Below are 22,146 nucleotides of genomic sequence, written 5' to 3'. Positions count from 1 at the left end.
GAAGTTTGTAAATGCTTTATATTTCCAGCTGTTGAGACACGAGTTTCGAGAGCTGAGGTTACCTCTAGCGGCGGAACCAGAGCCAGCTGTTAAGAAGCCAGAATGCTACAGTAATTGAATACATGACCATTTCTCTTTTAGCTCGCTCCTTGTTCTCCTCTTCTAGGAGCTGCAGACGTCTATTTAGTTTGATTATCTAAGTGAAAAACCGTGACAAAAGACAAAAGAGAAACTTTAATGCACAGAGCAATTAGGTTCTTAATAAAGCAGGATGACTTTCAAAAGAATTCTTATAAACAATGAACAGTTTCTTTGGGAGCAAAATAAACTATATGTAGAAAAAATGTTACCCATGACAGCTTAAATTCACAGATATAATCTTCTCCTTTTCCCTTCCCCAAATTTCTGAATCAGAAAAATTGTATTTTCCTTCCTTCCCTGATTCAATGTGGGCCAAGGAAACTGTTGCATACTGCATGCTATTCCAATCAAAAAGACCAAGTTTAAGTACACATTTAGGCAGGCCTAGCACAGCAGAAAGGATGGGGGGCTTCTGTTCCTTTCTAGAAGCTTCTGTCACCCAGCTTCAGTTGTTCATCTTTAACCTGCTTTAATTGCCTTCTCCATCCACTTTCTGAGTGACTGGGAGCATCTCATAAAATAACCTATTAGAGCAGGTCCTGTGCTCTGCCATTCAGACCCTTCAGAACTGAAAGGCTAATAACTCTCCAGCTGCTAGGAGTGTCACCTTGGCTGCTGGCCCTCACTGTCACAACCCTGGGCTGAACGACTGCCTTGCCTACACTTACGCTCCTTTACCGGGGCAGCAGCATGTATCCAACCAGATAGTGAAGAGATGAAAGGCCCAGCCCTTGTTCCAACTCTGAAGGGTCACCCCAGCTTCAGAGCTCTGCAGGAGGCTGGCCACAGTGTAGTACACAGAACAGTGTAGTGTTCTGACTACACTGCAGCCCAACGTTTCCCTCTTGCCCAATCCCGCTTCCTTTCCTTCCCTTTGGACTCAGGAGCACTCCCCAGAAAATGCTCTATGTGCAAACCTTCATCCTATAATCTGCTTTCTGGGGAGTCTAACCTGCAACACCTATGGAAAAACACATTATAAAAGCCAAAGGGATTATTAACATTATATTAGAGAGGTTGAAGGAAGAGTATTTTCATAATGCAGAATCCTTAGCATTTCAAGGACTGAGGACTCCAAACTGGGGGTGTGGGGTGGGTGGGGCCAGGAATGGGAGTCTGTGGGCAGAACCAGACGTAGAGGTGCAGAGATAACCATTTTAACAACCTGAAAAAGTACTTCACTTTTGATCAGTGCTGAGCAATGACTTTTCTCCCAGAGCCAATTCAGTTAAAAAAAGAAAAGAAAAGAAAAAAGGGAGCGTGTAAAGACTACCTTCTCCCAACCATTTGTAATGAGAAGTGCTTATTTGGTCCCATGGGATATAAAGTTCTTACACTAAGCAATCCACTTTATTGCCAATGAAAATAATTGGCATTGATCTTGAGTCATTTAAATATTTTCATCTAGGCTCATCTGAGAAGTATCAATACCAAGGCAGCTTTTGAATATTCCACTCTGGTCATGGATTACATTTTGCATCTCGGAGCCAGATGGCCCACGAGTCCCTCGTCTCTAGACTAGACTCAGTGAAGCACAACTTGTTGGGTCCTTGGCAACAGGGCAAGGACAGTTGCAGAAGCATAGCTTCCAATGTCGCCAGGGTCACAAATGTGAATTCTGCAGAATCTCCTTGGGACTCCGTTTTGTTACTGATCTCAGAAACTCATAGTTTCCCAGTTGGCTTTCTACTACTTTTAAATTCTCAAAAATATGTGTGATTTGTTTATAATGACTGTATCTTTGTCCTCTACTCGTTCACCTCTAAGCTAAGGATTGAGAAGATGTTAAAACTTTGAGGCTCTTATTACACTTTCAGGAAGGCAAGGTTGTTGGTGTAATGGTGAATTCAATGACAAATGCCAAAGAAATGCCCTTCCTTCAATAGGCAAGGTATAAATCAGTATAAGAAAATATGTACAGGGCGCCTGAGTGGCTCAGTTGGTTGAGCGACTGCCTTCGGCTCAGGTCATGATCCTGGAGTTCCGGGATCGAGTCCCGCATCGGGCTCCCAGCTCCACAGGGAGTCTGCTTCTCCCTCTGACCTTCTCCTCGCTCATGCTCTCTCTCACTGTCTCTCTCTCTCTCTCTCAAATAAATAAAATGTTTAAAAAAAAAAAAAGAAAAGAAAATATGTACAAAATTATAATACAGCATTCTTTTTTTTTTTGAGAAAGATTTTATTTATTTGACAGAGGGAGAGAGAGAGAGATCACAAGTAGGCAGGCAGAGAGAAAGGTGAGGAAGCAGGCTCCCTGCTGAGCAGGGAGCCCGATGCAGGGCTCAATCCCAGGACCCTGATATCATGACCTGAGCTGAAGGCAGGGGCTTATTTTAACCCACTGAGCCACCCAGGCACCCCAGCATTCTTTGTTTTAATAAGTGAGACTCAAAATAAAGTATTATTTGCTTCATATTAGCCTTTTATTATATTAAATCTTTAAAATGATATTTATTCTTATGCTAAAATATTTAGTTTCTTCATCTTAGAAATACTTTATTCATTCATTCCTCCTCTACATCTACTTGGCACAGACACAATTACAACACTGAGCCCGCCTTCCTCACATGTGTGCGTCTGTGTGATTCTAGAGGCTGAGGCACTCATAGTAAAAATGTGTGTATGCAACTATAGTTCCATTATAGGACTTTTCATAGAACACAAGAACTGTGTTTATAAGGACACTGTGCAAAATGGAAGCAGTGATTTCCAAAATGGAATTCTCAGAGTAACACAGGTTCCCAAAGTGACTATTACAAATTTCAAAAGTCAAACAATTTATGACTATACCAATTTGCTAAAATGCCAAGATTCTTTGTTATTGGCCAGAATTACACCAATCCATCCTGGTAATACTGTTTTATGCTGACCAAAACATGTAAATGGGGGTTTAACATATCTTTAATCAAAATGGAAAAGTCAGGGCCTCTAGGTGGTTAAGCGTCTCCCTCAGTCAGTTAATCTCAGGTCATGATCTCAGGGTCATGAGATCGGGCTCTGCATCGATCTCTGGCCTCAGCAAGGAGTCTGCTAAAGTTTCTCTCTCCCATGCCCTCCACCCCATGCTTGCTGTCACTTGCTCGCTCTCTCTCTAAAACAAATAAATAAATAAATCTTTTTTTTTAAATGGAAAAGTCAATTATGGCTTATTAAACAGCATGACAAATAAAATATTTCAGTTCATGGGTTCCACAGGAGAGAAAATGATAACATCTTAAAAACTTATCATTTAAAGTATTGTATGACTGTAATTTAGGATTATATCTTATCTGGTACATTAAATACCTGTCGTCTTAATGAAGCTGCATCTACAACAGTCATGTCGTCTGAAGTTCCTTCAATTGTTGTATCTATATGTGACATGCCATGCCTAGCAGATGAGAAATAAAAATACATTTTAGTATTAGAATAGAATTAAGAGTATCTGGTAAGTCATGTCATGTGTTCGGTAATGTTCAAAGAACTGTTCAAAAGACTGATATTTCACAATATGAATTACTAAAATATCTTACCATCTGAATGGGTACCAACAAAAGAAACCAGAGGAAAAAGCAAAAGTATTTTGAGCAATGACTTAAGAGCTGCCACTCTAGGATATAACAATAAGGAATTCTTCCACACACTCATGTCTTTATGTACTCCCGCAGGAGTCCCTGCTGAGACTCACTGGCAGGGAACACAAAGTAAATGAACTCTAGCTAAAAAAAAAAAGACAGATATCTTTTTTTCTTATTTCTCCTCCTCTTCTAATTGCCTTTTCTCTTGCCATTTCTACCCTTTATTTACTTGTTATTACCTATCTCGACCGTGTCTCCCACAGGAGGAATTATAAAATCGCCTGAGTACATCCTGTTACTATGTTCAGATCCAGAATTGGTTCAATGATAAATCATTAAGAGGCTGTGTATAAAATAATACTGGAAAGCCACTAAGAACAACTCCAGAGAAAGCACATTAAGAAATACTTCTTTTGCAAATACAGTTACTTCTAAAAGAGCACTGCTTTTTAAATGCATGACAATAAACCTCTAAGAAACACATACACACAAATGCTGTTCTTCCCCTTTGCCTGGATTTCCACTTCTTAAGCTTATTTTAATTAACGGCTTAACCGAGATATAATTTACATACCATACAATTCACCTCACATGTTTATATTCTCAGTATTTTAATCCTGTATGGTTATTTCAGTGCAATGGCATAGTAACTTTCCTGAATGAGCAGAATATAAATAAACTGAATTAAAAAGTAATGTTTTTGTAATCCACAGAGAGTTGACACATGGATCATATATTCTAATCTTTCTAGCAAGTCTCCATTACAAAAAGCACATTACCACACAAAGGGGTATAAGGAGAATTACAGTTTCATCCAGACATGTTAAAGACAAGTATATCCAGAAAATCCTTTGGTTTCATATGCTGTTGAAACTTTAATAAAGTAGGTGAAACAGAATTTTTATAATTTTCCAGTGTGCTCCCAGCCAGTGTCGTCATCCTGAACACAGAATGTTCACTGTAGGTGTAGGTAATAACTACAGGTGCTCCAGTTTCAAGGACTGATGGTGTGCACTGACTCTAGATAACACAGAACAATCTCTAAACGTTCCTTTTATTGCAAAAGGAACTTGCTTTCCCATTTAACTGCTCCTTTCTTCACTATAAGAGTAAATATTCTGAAGACTGAGAGCAACTGCATCGGTGAGGTGAGCTGAGAGAGCAGATGTTGGGACTATGGGTTTATATAAATATCAGAGTTCATTATTCTTTTAAACAATAAGAATCATTAAAAGATTAGAGGAGAAAACAGGAGTTGAAGATTCCTTTTCTTTACACCTTGTCTTCAAAATAAAACTTTTCTATTTCCCTGAGATTACCTATGAGAAATAAGCTGGGGGGGGGGGGGGGAAGCAATGGCTTCAAAGGTAAAGGGACCTAGGCTGAACATACAGAAGGAAGTGTAAGTGACAGGGATTACTCAATTTAAATCTTGAATTAAGGTGTTAAACATCTGTAAAGGAAATCTTTATTTGCAAAGAAATCTAGGGACATGGCCAAAGGCTTTATACCTATGTAACTCAAGGTACAACCAAAAAAAAAAAAAAAAAAAAAAAAAAAAATTACTTTAAGGTGTGTCTTAAACTAAAAGCTGTATTTATCAGAACTAAAAACTAAGAAATGTTAAGTCAGATCACAGACTTAAAAGTTCTTTCACAGAAAGAGAAAAGGATCACAAACTTAAGTTCTAACTTCGGGGAAATATTCAAGGGTAAACTTACAATGGATTGAATTAATACTGTGAAAGAAACCAGTCAGCAGAGTAGTAAGGGACCACTAAGGAACTTGGTTTCAATTCCTCTAAGCTAAATTCAGTATTATTAAGAAACTGATGTTTCCCTCTTCTCTTGACAGATTCCTCTCATCATAGAAATGATGCTGACAGTTTTAAATTTACTGCAACAGATCATACATTTCTGCTTAAAATAAGCAAAATTATCTCTGAAAAAAAATGACAGTAATGGTATTTATGAATACCAACTAAATTTCTTTTCCCCAGAAGATGGGAAATAGGGATCTGGGTACCTTAGAACCCTAAGGATTCCTATGTGTCATTCTATCTGTCCTCATGCATGACAGGAAGAAATAATTACTAAGGCTAAGAAGTATGTCTGAAAGAGCTAAAAGAGCAAAAATAAGAGGGAAAAGCTTAAATTAACAATGACAAAAACTCTTCAAACTAAATTTCTTTTTTAAACATTGAACTTCCTAGACTGTGAATGCTGATTTCCCCCAATTTAAGATGACACCTTACACAAAGGTTTCTCCATACACTGCAAATGACAGTACAAACAATTAACAACTAAAAAGGAAATGGTAGACAGAACCCAGGGCAACACTTAAAATGAAGCACATAAAACAAGATTTGAGATGACCTTTTCTGTGTTTCAGCATGATCGTCTATAAGCTCCTAAAAATATATTTAAATATCTCAGATGTTCCCAAGACACCATAACTGTCAAGCATTTTTCTTCATCTTGTAGTAGACAAAGGTCATGAATGACTAGGCTTGCTGTTCTCAGAGAAAAGCAGGTTGTACTCAGAGAGGAAATCTGTAGAAGTTCAAGCTACAATATAAAGGCCTACTACATGCATTATGTCCTGCAAAATACAATTTCAGTCAACTATTTACCCTGATAATTACAAAGTCTCAAAATTTACCTGACGTTGTCATGATGAGGATTAGAAGTGGCGGCAGCAGACCCACCACGCAACACAGGTCTAAGGCAGGTTTTTGCGGGAGAAGGCACAAGACAGAATCAGGAAACAGAGAAGTAATAAAATAAAAGCAAAAACAAGACAAAAAAGTGTCAAATAGGATTATATTGTATGTTGTGATACAATATAATATCTTTCAAATACTTTAAAAATCTTTGTATTAAATGGCCTCCATTTTGATTTTCATAAATTTAACGTTTCACCATGGGTTAAAAAACAAAAGGAACAGATCTTGTGTGACAAGATAGCATGCACATTAAAAAAATTTTCTTTGGTGCCTATTATTTTAATTTATGAAATTCAAGACAGAGGACAACCCTGTTTAAAAGGTCTAATTTCTCTTTTCTAGTTGGAAAAAGAAAATCACTAGCTACTTTGGAAGCATGTCAACAACTGGTTAGTAGCACCTGCATGATCGTGGTTGCTCGTCTGGTAACAACAGCCCTGTCTCAAAAACTGAACATTTCAAGTAACTCCCATTTCCCACAATTCCTTCCCTCCCACCTCAATCATTTGATTTACACCAGATATGTCAATGTAGCTGTGTCTCATTCAAACCTCAGCCCTCGAGAGCAAAGCTGCTAGCCTTGGTTCTGGAGCTGAGACAGTCCCAAGCACAGGCTCTGAGGGCCACGCTAGGGCACATTACAGAAGTACAACCGAATGTGGGAGTCTCATCTTGAGACAACCAGGAGCGACATACAGGGCAGCTGGGAATGAAGACTTAAGGTGCACTGGAAAACTTTGTGGGGATTTTCAGGTTTTAGTACATACTTTGGTTCTAGAGGACAGTTAGTTCTCTACCTAGGTAAGCAGAGTAACCTTTTCACTAAATTTCATCTTTAAAAATCATAAAACAAAAGCTCTCTGTGGTTGCTGGTCAAGTCCCCAAAAAGTAATCAGCAACATTTACCAGCCAGAGAAAGGGGGCTGAACTATAGGGTCCCTATAAGGATTTTAAGAATTATTACCTTCTATTTTAAATGTCTCATTCTCTAAATATTGATGAGGTCTTTGCCTGTACTGAAGTATCAAGGCAATACTTAATTATGGTAAACATTTAATACCAAATGAACTAGATTTTTCTGTAAGTTGGTACAGCTGCAGAATTTTGGCTACATACAATACAAATCATTGTTCTCTGTCGAGTTAATTCATACAAAAAAATGTTAATGTTTAGCTTGTACTTTCCTAAAGGCATTATTGGTGCTTAAAGAAATTTCTGGGGCTCAGAGGATAAGAGATTCAGAGACTGTTGGGGGAGACATGTTAGACTTCTATCGTGCTGGGTAAATAAAGAACAGTGAGAAATCACATATGCTTGAAACAGGCTTTTGAATTGTCCCATCCTACTCATATATTCACTCTGTGGCATAGGAAAACTTACTTCACTACAGTCCTGTGTTACACTGATAGGAGAATTGTCAACTAAATGAAGCCCCTGCTGGGTGTTACCTAAAGCTCTTCTTAAAAATTTCACACTGGTATGTTCAAATGGATCTGCCATATTCAACATATTCCACCACAGAGATTTCCCTTTTATAATGCAGAGCCAGAAAATAATACAGTTACCTTTCACAACGTATTTCATTTTGTCTTCTCACACTGGCAATTGACACATATAATATAAAAGTAAATTAGACAGGTATTTGGCAAAGTTAGAAACTTCATTCAAGTACCACTTTCTACCATAAGTATGATTTAATACATTAAAAAAATCTTTTTAAGTTTGATGTTTGACAATAATGTTTTGTAATTTAAGCAGCAAAAGGGAGAGATCCAAGGCTCTCCAAGTTCTCGCATTAACTTGTATATTAACATTTTTAGTAAATAAATGCTCTGACTTAATAAAGTATGTGTTTCTTCACTAAAAAAAACCAGACACCACTATGGTGAATAAACAGTAATATATTTATATGCATACTTTCAAAAATATCAATTATTAACACAATGGTTTCGTATTCTATTCAAAGCTAATATAATCTGCTTGAGAAAAACTATATAAAAATAATCAAGTTCCTTCTAAAAATAATACTTAAACATGCTAAGGATGACTAATCTGTTGATATTTAAATAATGTTCTTACATGAGAATTAAGTTTCTTTTTTAAAATGTTAATATTTTGCTTTAGAGAATGAGATATGGAGTTCTACAAGATGTCAGGAGACATGGACATCTCCAGGTCAGCCAAGGACTAAATTATATCAGCATAACAGCATTTAAATTTTTGATACATCAATTTTCCAAATGCACAGCACTGACCTGTGTAAATAAACTTTTCTAATATGTATAAAGGATTTAGCTTTGTCTCCATGTGGAGCTTGGTTTTAGATCAAGGAAGTTCCCATAAGAAGGGAAAACAAAAATATAGTACATAAACCTTTCCACAGTGTTCCCTGAAGTGTCAACTAAAAATTGTTCTTCCATCAGGCAACTGTGAATCCACATTTTTTAATGATAATAAAGCAGGCAGGACGTTTTTTTCTTTCTTCCTGCCAAATAATTCTAGCTTAATTTAACTGTACCTAATGTGAGGACAGAAGACCAAAGATAGGATATTGCATTAACATAACCGCCAAGAATAATAAAATAGGAAAGAAAAAAATGATATACAGAGCAAGGAACATAAAAGCACTTAAAACTTTATAAGCAATATTGTTTTAATAATCATGCAAATAGAACATTATCCAAATTTCACATTCCTACTTCTTATATCTGCAAAGTCATGCCAGACAGTTCCCTTATAGAAATAAAAACTGATTTGGTACTTACAATTCTGATTAAATCTTGCTCAACATTTAGATCATAAGAAATTTAAATATAATCATGAAAAAAAAAAAAAAGAAAAAAAAGGAACCCTTTCAATAATGAAAGCATTCAGTAAGACTAATAGAATCTAACCATTTAGGCTCCAAGGTAACAACTAATGGTATGTATCCAGGAGCAAAGAATTATTAATACAATTACTTCATGAATTAAAAAAATTTCTTTTAAGTGAACAAGAAGAGATCATTCCTTTTCAGAGAATGGATTTTAAAGCCATCAATTCATTACAATTAAAAAATGAAGAAAACTTCATTTAGGGCTCAAAACAGGTTTTCATAATAAAAGAATACAAAGTAAATTCTACATTAGTAAGATTTCTGATTTTGTATTTCTTAACTTGAAGCAAAATTCTTTTCCATGATGGAGAAGGACTGTTTTGTGAAGTCGTAATTATTTAATCTATATCAAATTTATAAATATCTTTCTCATTCAGATATTTTCAGTGTAACAGCATTTGATATGACATAATTTGACCTCATAATCTGGTCTCTTCTAAGGACCTACTGTAATTAAAAAGTGAAAGAGGATACCTGGTGAAGAATAAAGCTATTTTAAGGTGGGAGAAGAAAACAGGCCTCTGGGAAGATCAGTTCTTAAGTGCCAGGTACTTTATATTCAGTATCGTTTGAAAGCATCGGCCATGACCCTAAATTGAGGCCATCGTTACCTGTATCTTAAATAAAGATGGTGGGGGCGGGGAGGAAGAGTCTTCACAAGAATCTAGAAAACTAGGTAATATTATTATTACCCCTCTATCTTTTTTTTGAATAGATGAAGAAAATGCGGCCCAAAGAAGCTAATAAGTAATTTGTCCAAGGCCCTCATGTAGCTAGCTGTTCAGTGGGGCGGATCATGATGAATCTGACTGGCCCCCTGAATCCATGCTTTTTCTTCTGAACCATGCTGCTTCTTATAGGATGCAAATACTCTAAGACAGTCCTCCAAACCCGTGGGGAGGGGAATGCAGATGTATACACACATGCATACATATACATGAATGCACATATACATACACGCATTTTTCCTTGCTATGAACTTTCTGTTTTAAGCTCTTTCTGGTGCAGCTTTAAGTTCTGGGGCCCAAATGGAAAGCACTGCATTAACCCTGGGAAGGCTTAGAAACACCAGTCGATGGTACTGACAAGTGTTCATGAAGTACGGTAAAACCTCTGAGGCTTGTATGAGGTTCAAAAGCACTCACCAAGAAAGTTTGTTCAGAGCGAGCCATAAGACATATCAACTCCCAAGGCACGAAACAAGGTTTCCTGGAAGGGCCAGCTGAACTTACTGGGTATTCTTTAAAAGTTAAGTCTTCTAAAATGACCATAAAAATTCAAACAGTGACTCATAGAGTTATGACATAAAATGTTTAGAGTTGAAATGAAACTGCCTATACCTTTCCCACACTATGCCAAAAAGCTCCCCAAATTTTATCTTTTAAAAATACTATGTAGTAAAGAATCAAGGGCCAAAAAAAAAAAAAAAAAAAAAATCTATATCTATATCTACATCTATATCTGAAATATAGGCAAAAAAGAATTTGCACGAGCAGGTCCAAGTATACTACTCATGATTTCACTTGGGGATGTTCAAAAGTGAGAAAAGTTATCAATACTGAAAAATATCAGTATTATCAAAAAGATAATAGCACTTGAGGTTTTCAGTACAGGCCTAGAAATCCGTAGCTAAGAGGAAAGTAAAAGAGTGTCCTGGCAGCTACACTGATACTGTCTTTTCAGATTTGCTTCATTAATCCAACCATATTAGTATCATAATTGATTCGATCAAAAGACTTACTAAAGAAAATCAGTGTGCTTCAGTCCAACATCCTACACAGTCCAACAGTAGGCCTCTGCATATTCCAATGGAGTCAAGTACTTAGGAGAGGTCAACGAAACCTTCGAAAAAAATCATCATACTTCGTGTATATAGTTATTAACTGAATACTCTCCCTGACTAAAGAGAAGCTAACAGAATCTTGTGAAATGTGAATTTTGGACAATAATTCCAAATTAAAAGAAAGCAAAGCAAGTTGTTTTAAACCACTGCATCTTGGAAAGAGATGAAGGTGCAAACACAAAAGGAAGACACCACAGTCCACTAACAAGGAGCCAAAAAAAATATGCATTACAGCTAGCAAGAGTCACTGATGGCCAATCACCTGCGATTTTCATCCAGCACATCCAAGATCTGCTGGTAAGCCCTACGGGTGGAAGACTGGATAAGCGACAAAATGCCTCGAGCAGAGGAAAGATTAGCTCCGTCTTCAGGTAACATTTGGGGAGGACAGACCCGAACCTGTTGTGGCGATGGTGTCACACTGTTTACACAGCACAGCAAATGAAGAGAAAAACACTCAAGTCAGATATTTATAAAACTTCAGCTGACCAGTTTCCCCAAACACTTATATTTTAAGGACTATCTTAGTTTTCTTGTCCCTTTTCCCACCCTTCACTTTCCCCTATGAAAACAGGCAAACCAAACAAGTTAATAAACATATTAAATTGTTTTAAAAAAACAGCTACAATGCAACACCTGTGACTGTGTAGCCTTACACATCAAATTAAACAAACCAAATATGAAAAAACAACTTTGGAGCAGGAAGAGAACTACAGCAAGGCAAGCAGCAGTGGGTTCAACTCCGAGCTTTGGAGAAGCAGCATTCATTACTTGATGTATGTAATCCGATCCAGTCAATCAAACCCCTAACAACCAACACTGCACTGTGACTTACGGATGGTGAGAAGATTAAGACAGAGAGTTCTAGTATACAGGTGTCAGAGTTCAAACACGTGAATCAAAATGATTCCATGAAAATGCCATTGCAAATACTTCACAAAGACAAGGAAGCAAGCTGAGTTTACGATGCGTAAATTAAAAATGATTTGAAGTTTCACAAAGCTGTAACAAAAGCATTTTGATAGCTGAATTATATTAAAGCATATGGTCTCTAGCTAAATGACTAAAACATAAAACTACTCCCAATTCTGTGCAGAGAGTGAACAGAGAGGCAAGAGAGTTCTTAAATTATCCAGATGGATGTTAAACAACCATTTCTGGGCTTCTTGGTGACATAATCTTAATCATTCTTTCCTGTGTAAGCTGAGAGTCACAATTTCTTTGGCTCCATTGCCAGTGCTTCATAAAAGCTGAACATATTTGAATGAAGCAATTTTACAGTTCTAACATAAACTCTGGAGCTTGGTGTATTTTCAGAGAGCAGTTTAATGTTAGGGCATGATCAGTTGTGTGAGGTATTTAAGTGATACCAGGACTTGGCCATCTGGTTTGTTACATTAAGAGGCTTTGTTGCAATAAAAGGACCATGACCCTGGGATGTGGGCTCAACACTTTTTCTCAGTGTCAGTGTAAAAACGCCTTACGCTAAAACTCATCCTTGTGTACTTCATCCAAAAGAATGAAAGTGGAACAGATAGTGAACTGAAAAGAGAAAAATCTTTCATTTTGACTTGTGTAATCTTTTCTAACTCAACATGCATTTTGTTTGAAACCACAGCATAAGTGGGATCATTTTTGAAAGGACAGCTGACATCTAATATTGTTCCCAGAGTCCCCAGAACATTAAAAACAAAATCCACAATTTTGTAACTTTGAAAGTCTTGATGATTCAAAGTAAGAAGTATTATAAATAAGAAAGCCATGTTTTCCAAAGACTATTTAGAAGAAAAAAATCTAAGCTATAACTTGGCATATTGAGAAATTAATTTATCAGGGCTAATTCACCACAGGAATTTGGCCTGTTGTTGTCAAGATAAATGCAAAATTTTGGGTGCTCATGGATGATTACCCTAAGTGTCTGTCCAGAGATTCTATAATATATATAAGCCAATTTATCAACTGACCCATGATACATGGCCAAACCCATATTGAATCCAAGATGCATCCAAGAAGAGTAAATCTGGGATACAAAGTCTAGGTACTAGCCTTGTACTCAGCCCTCTCTTTAGGGAGCACAGGGAAAACCTGAGCTTCTTGCTCTTTGTGAGAGAGCAGACTGAATTCATGTTAGAAAAGTGTCACCAGAAGCAGGAATAAGAAGGCCAGTTCTATAACTATAAACAAACAATCTAACTTACACTCTCTTGATAGAGCTGGCAACAAACTTGGCTTTACTTAAATTGTAAAAGACTCACCAGTACAATATTCTGATATAATTGAAGTTTTTTTTGTCTTTGCATTTTGGGGCTTAAATCAAACATCTGGCACATCAATCTGCATCAGTAAATACATTAGCTAAACACTAATATATTAAAGACTATAATAATCAATATTTAGAATTATAATCTTGGAGCAACAATGTCAATAAACTAAATCCAAATTCACGACAGAAGTTTGACGGATTTTTGTCCACTAAAAATTACAGAAGGGTTACTTCCTTTGAGAGAAATAACTTTGTTAGAAACAAGTAAAAGGAACTATTTATTTAACGTTCTAAAAGTACAAGTATCTCCTATCTGTACACAGAAAATCAGGTGGCCATTTATAAATTAGTCAAGCAAAAACAGAATAACTGCAAAAAATTCTTAGGAAGGAATGCACAGAAGGTTGAGTTTGAAAACAGTCTATAAGATCTCTGCTGATTCTAAGATTCTATGCATGATGATATGAAAATTGGAATATGATAACAAATGAAAAAACCTACATGATCTTCAATTATAACTTAATAAGAAAAAACATTTATATAGAAGGATAAAAGATGAAATTAAGTCCTTATCAATACTAGTAAAGACATTTATTTCATCAAAGACCAAAATCAAAAGCATATTTGGATTTCTGGTAGTTTCTCAAAAGAAGTTAAAGTTCCAAAGATTAGTAAGAACTTTAACTTACTTTTCAGTATTTATTTGATAATCCTTCATAAACACCAAAAATAGAACAGGAACTATTTTTAAAACTGCTAACCACTTTGGGCAGTATATGTATAGATAAAATGTCCTTGACTAACATTTCCATCTATAGTTGAACCAAATGATTAAATTACAAATGACCAAAATTACCATAATTAGAAGTAATAAATACTTTAGCAATTTTTTTTCTTTTTAAAGCTTTAAGTGGTCTTGCAGGTGTTTTTTAACGAATAAATTTAAGAACAACAACAACAAAAAAGCAAGCCCATTTTAGCAATCAGCCTGACTGGCATTAACTGTGGAAGGAAACAAGTGTTTAGGTTTTTTATCTGTCTACTCTGTCTACACACAACCCAGGTGTACTGACTTTAGTTTTGACAAGCGAATTATTGTGAAAAGCAAAAAAGTAAACATATTGCCAAGGCACTGGGATTATTAAAGCAAATGTTATAATATTAGTAATTAAATAGAAATGTACTTTGATAATAAATTGATCCAAGTAATGTTATAAAACAGCAAAATGTCTTTATCTTTTTCTTTTACAAAAGATTAGGAAATTTTGAAGAAAGTGCTCATGTTTACTGTTATCATTTCAATCTTACTACATGAATGTTAAGTAAACAACACTAGCCAATGTGAGAACTAAAATTTAAATGAAAATTTATTTGGCATAACTATGTCATTATTAAAAGATTAGTCCAAAGTCAAGTACCTCTTTCCCCAAGGGTTTTCACAGGAACAATGTTTCTCAAACTGTGAGGGTATAACCTCTTTGGTGAGGCTCCAACCTCTTCCAAAAACAGTAAAAGTAAAATCATGAAAAGGGGGAGAAAAAATTTTCATGGAAACACAAATTTTGTACCATTTCTCTTGAAAACATTTAAATTTTAATTATTTATTTGACAGAGATAGAGACACAGAGAGAGAGAGAGTGACAGACAGAGAGCACAAGCAGGGGGAGCAGCAGAGGGAGGGGGGGAAGCAGGCTCTCCACAGAGCAGGGAGCCTGATGTGGGACTTAATCCCAGGACCTTGGGATCATGACCTGAGCCGAAGGCAGATGCTTAACCAACCACCCAGGTGCCCCATTTCTCTTGAAATTTTAAATACGAAACCTTAATTTTTTGCCATTATCTGAGGCAATTCCCTGGTTCCTAGAAACATATTAAGAGAAAAATCAGCTTCTGTGGCTCAAGAACTGCTGCGGCTATTGAATTCCTATACAGCAGGCTAAAATAGCCCCACAAGAGGTCAGTCACTCCCACACCTTGTTCTATCACACTTACAGAAAGAATTGGTTTAAATGATCTCAAAACATTCTTCTAAGCATTTTAATCTATGGAATTAAAAAAAAAACCTTAATGACAAATCACTCTTACAACCCATTCTCCTTCTGGATGAAAATAAGGAAAGAAAAGATAGTGTGCTAAAATTGAAAAAAAGACTGGGGTTACCCGAACCTGGTTAAGTTGAATCTATAGAGAACTAATATACCAACCAAAGCAAAATAAAGAAAATAAAAAAGGATGCATGGTCCTTATGTGGAAATTATTTCATTTTACTTTACTGCTACACTCCAAATCATACGTAACTTCCTTAATTGGTCTAGCTCTTTTTTTTTCTTAATGAAGTGTATGTTGACAATTTGAGAAATCCTAAAACCCAGGTTCTGAAAAGCCAAACAGTAAGAGCATTAGGGTATTATACGATGATAATTACTTGGTGAAATATTAGTATAACATACGCCTGCAAAATTAAAACAACTCCTAGTTGTGAAAAGCAGAGCAGATAAAACCTTACGTGTACTCCGGTGCAGAAGTCGACGCCTGGAACCTTGAAATTTTATTTCTTGGGGCAGAATCTGATCTGTGCCACCTTAAATAATAATTATGCTTCTTTTACATTCAGCTTTTATAACAGAAAGAAAAGCTAGATACAAGTCTACTGTTCAGAATTCATGTTTGTGTCAATAGTGGACAACAATCAATCCTACTAACTCTTGAAAGCAATTAGGAAAACAAAGGCCGGTGCTCCTGCTCTTCTGTCTGTATGTACTTCTACTCTTCAAGCCAAGGAATAAAATAAAATGGAAGCAGGCAAAGGTTCATGCATAATGACACATAGTTAATTTTACATTACAAAGAAGAGACTAAAGTAGGTAAAGACAAAAATGGTTTAGTAATTACATTAGTGGAAGTAAAATGTAGCTGTTTTACATCAACAATCTCTTCAATACCACATTACCAACACTGAATATATAACAGGGCTCATTACATAAAATTCCTAATGTTAACTACATGTAGATTCTTACAGATGAATTATAAATTTTAAAATTAATAATGGTAGGGGAAGAAAAAGCAAGGTTACATTATTAACAAAAAGATGGTTAAGTATCTTACCATGACATGGTAATATACGAAACATAAAAGTATGGTTAATGTAAATATGGTAATACAAGAATTTCACCGTGAAATGTATAGTTAAATATGCACGTTATTTTTGCCACCAAAAATTAAAACATGAGCTTTTCAGTTTTATTAAACAGCTAGAAAGTGCCATTAAGGCAACTTAAACACAAAAAGAAAGAATACAGTTAACTCTCTAATCTTCTCTGTTATGAGGAACTTAAGTTATTGGTAACTACAAAAATACCTATGAACTAATCATCAACTCTAAATTATACCTCTCTAAGCTGATTTTCAAACATAGTAAAGCTGTTTCCTTTCTCTTCAACTCAACTATCAATAGTTACTTAAAAACCAAAAGTGATGCTATCCTGTAACAGTCCTGTTTTTCTCACTGGTGTGAAATTTCAAATTTATTAGAGACCTAAATAATAAGCCACATCTTCATATAACAGAAAAGTTTACTAGAAACCTTCGCTACCTTGTAAAATATTTCAAAGAGAGAATAACAAAAGCCCTTTGGTATACACTTAATCATTCTGATAGGTACTAAATATCAAGAAGCTATCCTAGCCATCAACTATGTAGCCTTCTTACCATTTGTGTAATATATCTGAAAATATTCTAGAAAAATGGATTTCATGGACCAGCTGATATCCCTGCCAACCAGGTATCTTCAGAGAAACACAATTACCATAAAAAATTTCATTTTAATGGTTGAACTTTTCAGGTACTTCCTGAAGGAGAGATATGTTCATTTTCACTCACTATCTTTCTATATAACCCTTCAGAATAACTAGAACACTTTGGGAGACGTTTCAACATTTTCCAAGAAATCAGAACAGTTACAGTTCTCCTTTGTGCCTACTACAAAGAAGAGAGAGCCTAATCCCATCAAAGCCCCTCTGCATCCCTATATTCTTCAGTCAGGTCCAAACTAGAACTTGATGTAGTTTTAACACAAATGGTGTATTGTACTGTCCTGCACTTTAGTTGTATATACATTTAAGTGTTTTGCTTTTATCTAGATTTGCAAACTCTGAGAGAAATGCTCCATCCCCTGATTCTGTTGTAGTTCCCAGAGAAGCTAACAGGATAGTTCATGATGAATGAGTTCATGAAAACTGACACAAAATGGAATGAGGAAGATATATTAATTTACATAAACATTCCAAATCATTTATTTAGAAAAGCCAAAATCACCAATGGATTTGAGACTTAAAATTCTGAAGAGATTTTAAAGGGATAGTTTATCTGTAAAAAAACATTAACTTTAAAAAAACCACAAAACATCTGCCTGATCTAAAATATCTTATAGTTGGGTAGCTTTAAGATCAGAGTATGATAATACAACCAAATAAAAACGCCGAAACAAACAGCCCTTTAAACAATATACTTGTACTTTTGGAAAATGAAATGGATCTAACAATTCAATGACTCACTCAGTAGGCAGAGAGCTAAACAACAATCCATGAAAAGTAAAACAATTCCACTTGCCTAAGCTACATGGTTTACCACGGCTCATTAGAAGCAGAGCCGGAAGGGCCAGTTCACAATCTAATGACAAACTGAGTAACTTGAAAATAAAGACACTTGCTTAAAGTGTTTTCTTTTTGTTTTGTTTTTTCAATCTACATGCTAGATAAACTTTTTGAAGGCTGCACAGAACTGAGCACTTACATTTATCAATTTCTCTTAAGTATACTTAATAAGCAATTCCCAAAATAAGTAAATCATACTTCTAGAATTCTGCCATCCATATTGAAGAGGATAATGCTACTGGAAAGTTCTCACAACATATTTTAAGGCTATAAAAAACCCACAAAAATGTAAAATTGATGTAAATGTAAAACAGATTTCAAACACTTAAAAGCAAATCATTTACTTTTTTCTCAGGTTCTTAGGCACGAAACACATACTTTTTTCTTTTTTTAATATTTGGGAGTAAAAAAAAGAATTATTTAGAAGTAGATGGGAGAATACATGGAGAAAACTAATAAAGGAGATACACTGCTCAGTCGTTCTACTCACATGGAGTCAGCTCTGACCAGCTGTCCGTTTTGGCGAACGGCATTTTCACTCATAGAGCGCTCTCTTTTTAGCCTGCCAACTGCACGGATCTGTGAGGCACAAAGAAAGAGAGAGGAATAGAAAATATTCTGAGTAGCCTAGTAGCTCCTTAGTATCTAAAGAAGCTTAATCCAAGACTATTCACAAAATTTACAAAGAACATAACCAAGATTGCTGTCATGCAGGAGTACAAAAGACAGGTTAAAAACAACAACAACAAAAACCCCTACCTGTTACAATGCAGATAAACCTAGGAATGCTTCTTAATCTCCTGAAAAAACTACCTCTGGTTTCTATTTAAGTATCAATCTTACTTGGTACAATTATATTTTTATTTATTGTAATTAAAGGCATATATATTATAGGAAATGGGATGTATTTGTATTACAAATAAATGTTCCAGGCTTCTGGGACTAAAGCAAATTCAAATTTGGTTGCATATTTGAAAACTAGATCAAAAAAAAAAAAAAAAAAAAAAAAAAGCCTTGGTACTAGCTTAAAAGTTTTGGCATTCCAGAAATAGCCACATGCTCCCAACCCACATGCTCTTCTTACAGAATGTATCACTGACCTTCTCCATTAAAGGGATAGGATTTATGTTCCCTTCCTTTGAAATTGGGTGGACTGGTGACTGCTGTAGAGGTGATGCAATGTGGCTTCTGACACCAGGTCATACACAGCAATAAGGCTTCTGCCTTTCTTCCCTAAACTGTTCATGTTTGGAACAATGGCACCAGGATGTGAAGATTACCACGAAGTCACATGGAAAGGCCATGTGTAGGTGCACCACCAGCAACTGTAGCTGAGGTCCCAGACAACAGCCAGTATCAACAGACACATGAGTAAACCATCAGCTGATTGTAACTCGGGCTGTAGAGTCACCCAAAATCATCCCTCGCTTTGAGACTTCCTAGCTTAGACCAAGGTATTGTAAAACAGAAACAAGCTTTCCCCATTATGCCAGCTGCAATTCTTCACACACAGAATCCAGGTCCGTGAGCAAGAAGGAATTTTGGTTTTTCCTTTTTCTTTTAAGTTACTTAAGGTGGTTTAAATACAGAGCGATAGAACAATGATAATCACTAACTTTTCTGTTTGTTTAGGGGTTTTTTGTTTTTGTTTTTAACTAGAAACAGCCATGGCAACTTCATGGTTTAAGAAAAAAAAAAAAGGTAAACTTTACTATAAAGGACAACTGGTATGTGAACCAAGGGACTTGAAAGTTAAGATTTTAAAAAATGCAAATCAGTGCCTAGTGATGATTTTTTAAAAACTTGAGAGTAGACAATCAGGTTACAAGCACCTTCAATGGAGAATAAATCCAGATTCTACGACAACAAAATTTAAAACCATACTATGCAGCACATAATTCCAGAGCATGGTTTAGATTTGGTTATGGGTTATGAACCATTTATCCACTTGAGCAAAAGAAAAAAAAATACTTCTAGAGACAAAAAAGGAGTCAGTCTGAAACCTACTGTAAGAGCTCTTTACAGTTAAACCAAAAATAAAAATTCCTTTAAAGCAGTATGTATGTGTATATATATATACACACACATATATATAGGTGTTAAGTTATATACAACTTAAATATATATATAACAATATATATATATTGTCCAACATGTAATGTCCAACAATACATTGTTATATATGCATACATATATGCAATATATATAGGTGATATATTTATTTCTGTATCTACATCTCTATCTCTTAATACCTCTTCAATCAAGTACACTTGATTCAGAGAGCAGTACTGGTCTGTGAGAATCCCTGTGATCCCTGCGTTCCATCTCCCTAGAGAACAGCTCTTCCATGCTGCAGGGATCAAGATGAATCCTCTACTAAATCAGAACCATTCCTGCTGTTGTGGTGTGAGAACTAAGATTAAGCAGGGCAGGCAGTGACAGGAGAAAACAAATTAGGTCTATGACTTCAACACAGCCTGGAAACTAGAGGATCCTAAGTCTGCTATTTTCACCATTTGAAATCTGATTTAAAGATAACTTACCAGGAACACTAAGCCTGATACTACTGCATACTGGAGGGAAAAAGCAACTTCAAACAAAAGCATACATTTGTCAAGGGTGCCTGGGTGGCTCAGTTGGTTGAGTGACTGCTTCACCGGGAGTCTGCTTCTCTCTCTGACCTTCTCCCCTCTCACTCTCTCTCTCTGTCTCTCTCAAATAAATAAATAAAATCTTTAAAAAATATATACACTTGTCATGCCTTCTAATACGACCAACTTGTATCCTGTAATACCAAAGTGCATGGACACAGCCTGAGGTGATAAGGAACACCATCTTTTAAATATTTCCACCCTTTAGTTCAGTCGTGGTGGTAGTTTTTTCAATCCAAGGTTTTTATTTATTTTTTAAAATTTTTTTTTTCCAGCTGTATTGAAATCTAGTTGACAATTCAAGGTTTTTAAATGTCATTCAGAACGAACCAGCACTGGTTACCCATTTAAAAACTTGTGTTCTGGGGCGCCTGGGTGACTCAGCCAGTTAAGCGGCAGCCTTCGGCTCAGATCATGATCCCAAGATCCTGGGATCGAGCCCCACATCGGGCTCCCTGCTCAGTGGCGAGAATGCTTCTCCCTCTCCCACTCCCCCTGCTTGTGCTCATTCTCTCTTTCTGTCAAACAAATAAATAAATAAAAATAAATAAATAAAAATAAAAACTTGTATTCAGTTCTGAAGCTGAGAAAGTTTCCCAGCTTCAGGTAACTTCCTGCAGGCCTTAGGGTCTTCTGTGTCTGATAATAGGCTTAAAATTCCTCCCTCCTCATTTATACGGCCTAAGCGATGCTAAGAACACTAAGGACTGTCATGATTTGGTTATTTTGCAGTTTCTTGCCCAGATCAGTTTATTACTTGGTTGCTTTTATTAGTTTCCTGCAGGTAGAATCATCAAGCGACGGTCATGTCCTAGAGTGGCCTTCCAAGTACAGATTAGGTATATTGAAAGGGTTCATCAACTTCCTCTCTACCAGCCAAGCCTCCAGATTTTATAAACCCTGTCTATGTGAGGCGATTACCTGCATCATGCTTTAAGCCTTCTCCATGTGTTCCCTTGGGTTCTTCAAGCCAGTTTAGGAATTTAAGTGCAGTTACTTTCTGCAAACTTATTCATTGTGTCAGACAACATTTTAGACAACAATTTCTACAGCCTTCTTCATAAGCCACCTTCTTAGAGTCTCCTTTTTTGCCATAGGCCAGTGGTTCTCAAGGGTGATTTTGCCCTCAAGGGGACATTTGGCAATGAATGGAAAGAATTTTTCCTTTATTTTTATTGTGATGAATTACACATAACATAAAATTTACCATTTTAAACTACTATACAATACAGTGTATTTGATGCATTTGAACGTGTAACCATCACCTCTACCTAGCTCCAGAACATTTTTATCACCCCAAAAGAAAATCCTATAATGATTAAGCAGTCATTCCCAATTCCCCTTTCCCTCAATCTGCTGGCAACCACTAATCTGCTTTCTGTCTCTATGGATTTGCCTATTGGATATTTCATGTAAGTGGAATCATAAAATATATGGCCT

The 22,146-nt window shown here is 36.0% G+C and overlaps 1 protein-coding gene across 9 annotated transcripts in view; it reads right to left on the bottom strand.

Moving 5' to 3' along the window:
• Nucleotides 1-22,146, bottom strand: part of LOC111154224 (mitochondrial fission factor) — a 30,919-nt gene continuing 8,773 nt past the window's right edge. For 4 of the 9 annotated variants that reach the window (XM_022513740.1, XM_022513900.1, XM_022513956.1 and 1 more), the window contains 8 exons: nucleotides 18,546-18,634; nucleotides 15,910-15,984; nucleotides 14,822-14,899; nucleotides 11,403-11,561; nucleotides 7,988-8,020; nucleotides 6,359-6,418; nucleotides 3,426-3,510; nucleotides 1-196 (listed from right to left, as the gene is read on the bottom strand). In XM_022513740.1, the coding sequence (XP_022369448.1) occupies nucleotides 65-196; nucleotides 3,426-3,510; nucleotides 6,359-6,418; nucleotides 7,988-8,020; nucleotides 11,403-11,561; nucleotides 14,822-14,899; nucleotides 15,910-15,984; nucleotides 18,546-18,634 (711 nt within the window). In that variant the 3' untranslated portion in view covers nucleotides 1-64. The remainder of the gene's footprint in view (nucleotides 197-3,425; nucleotides 3,511-6,358; nucleotides 6,419-7,987; nucleotides 8,021-11,402; nucleotides 11,562-14,821; nucleotides 14,900-15,909; nucleotides 15,985-18,545; nucleotides 18,635-22,146) is intronic. The other 5 variants (XM_022514043.1, XM_022514118.1, XM_022514370.1 and 2 more) reach the window with 3 other exon arrangements.

This window comes from Enhydra lutris, unplaced genomic scaffold (genome assembly GCF_002288905.1).
Source record: "Enhydra lutris kenyoni isolate GAN:26980312 unplaced genomic scaffold, ASM228890v2 scaffoldscaffold1, whole genome shotgun sequence".
NCBI classification, from domain to species: Eukaryota; Metazoa; Chordata; class Mammalia; order Carnivora; family Mustelidae; genus Enhydra; species Enhydra lutris.
Note: the sequence above shows the minus strand (reverse complement) of the source record. Positions and strands in the feature narration are given on the sequence as shown.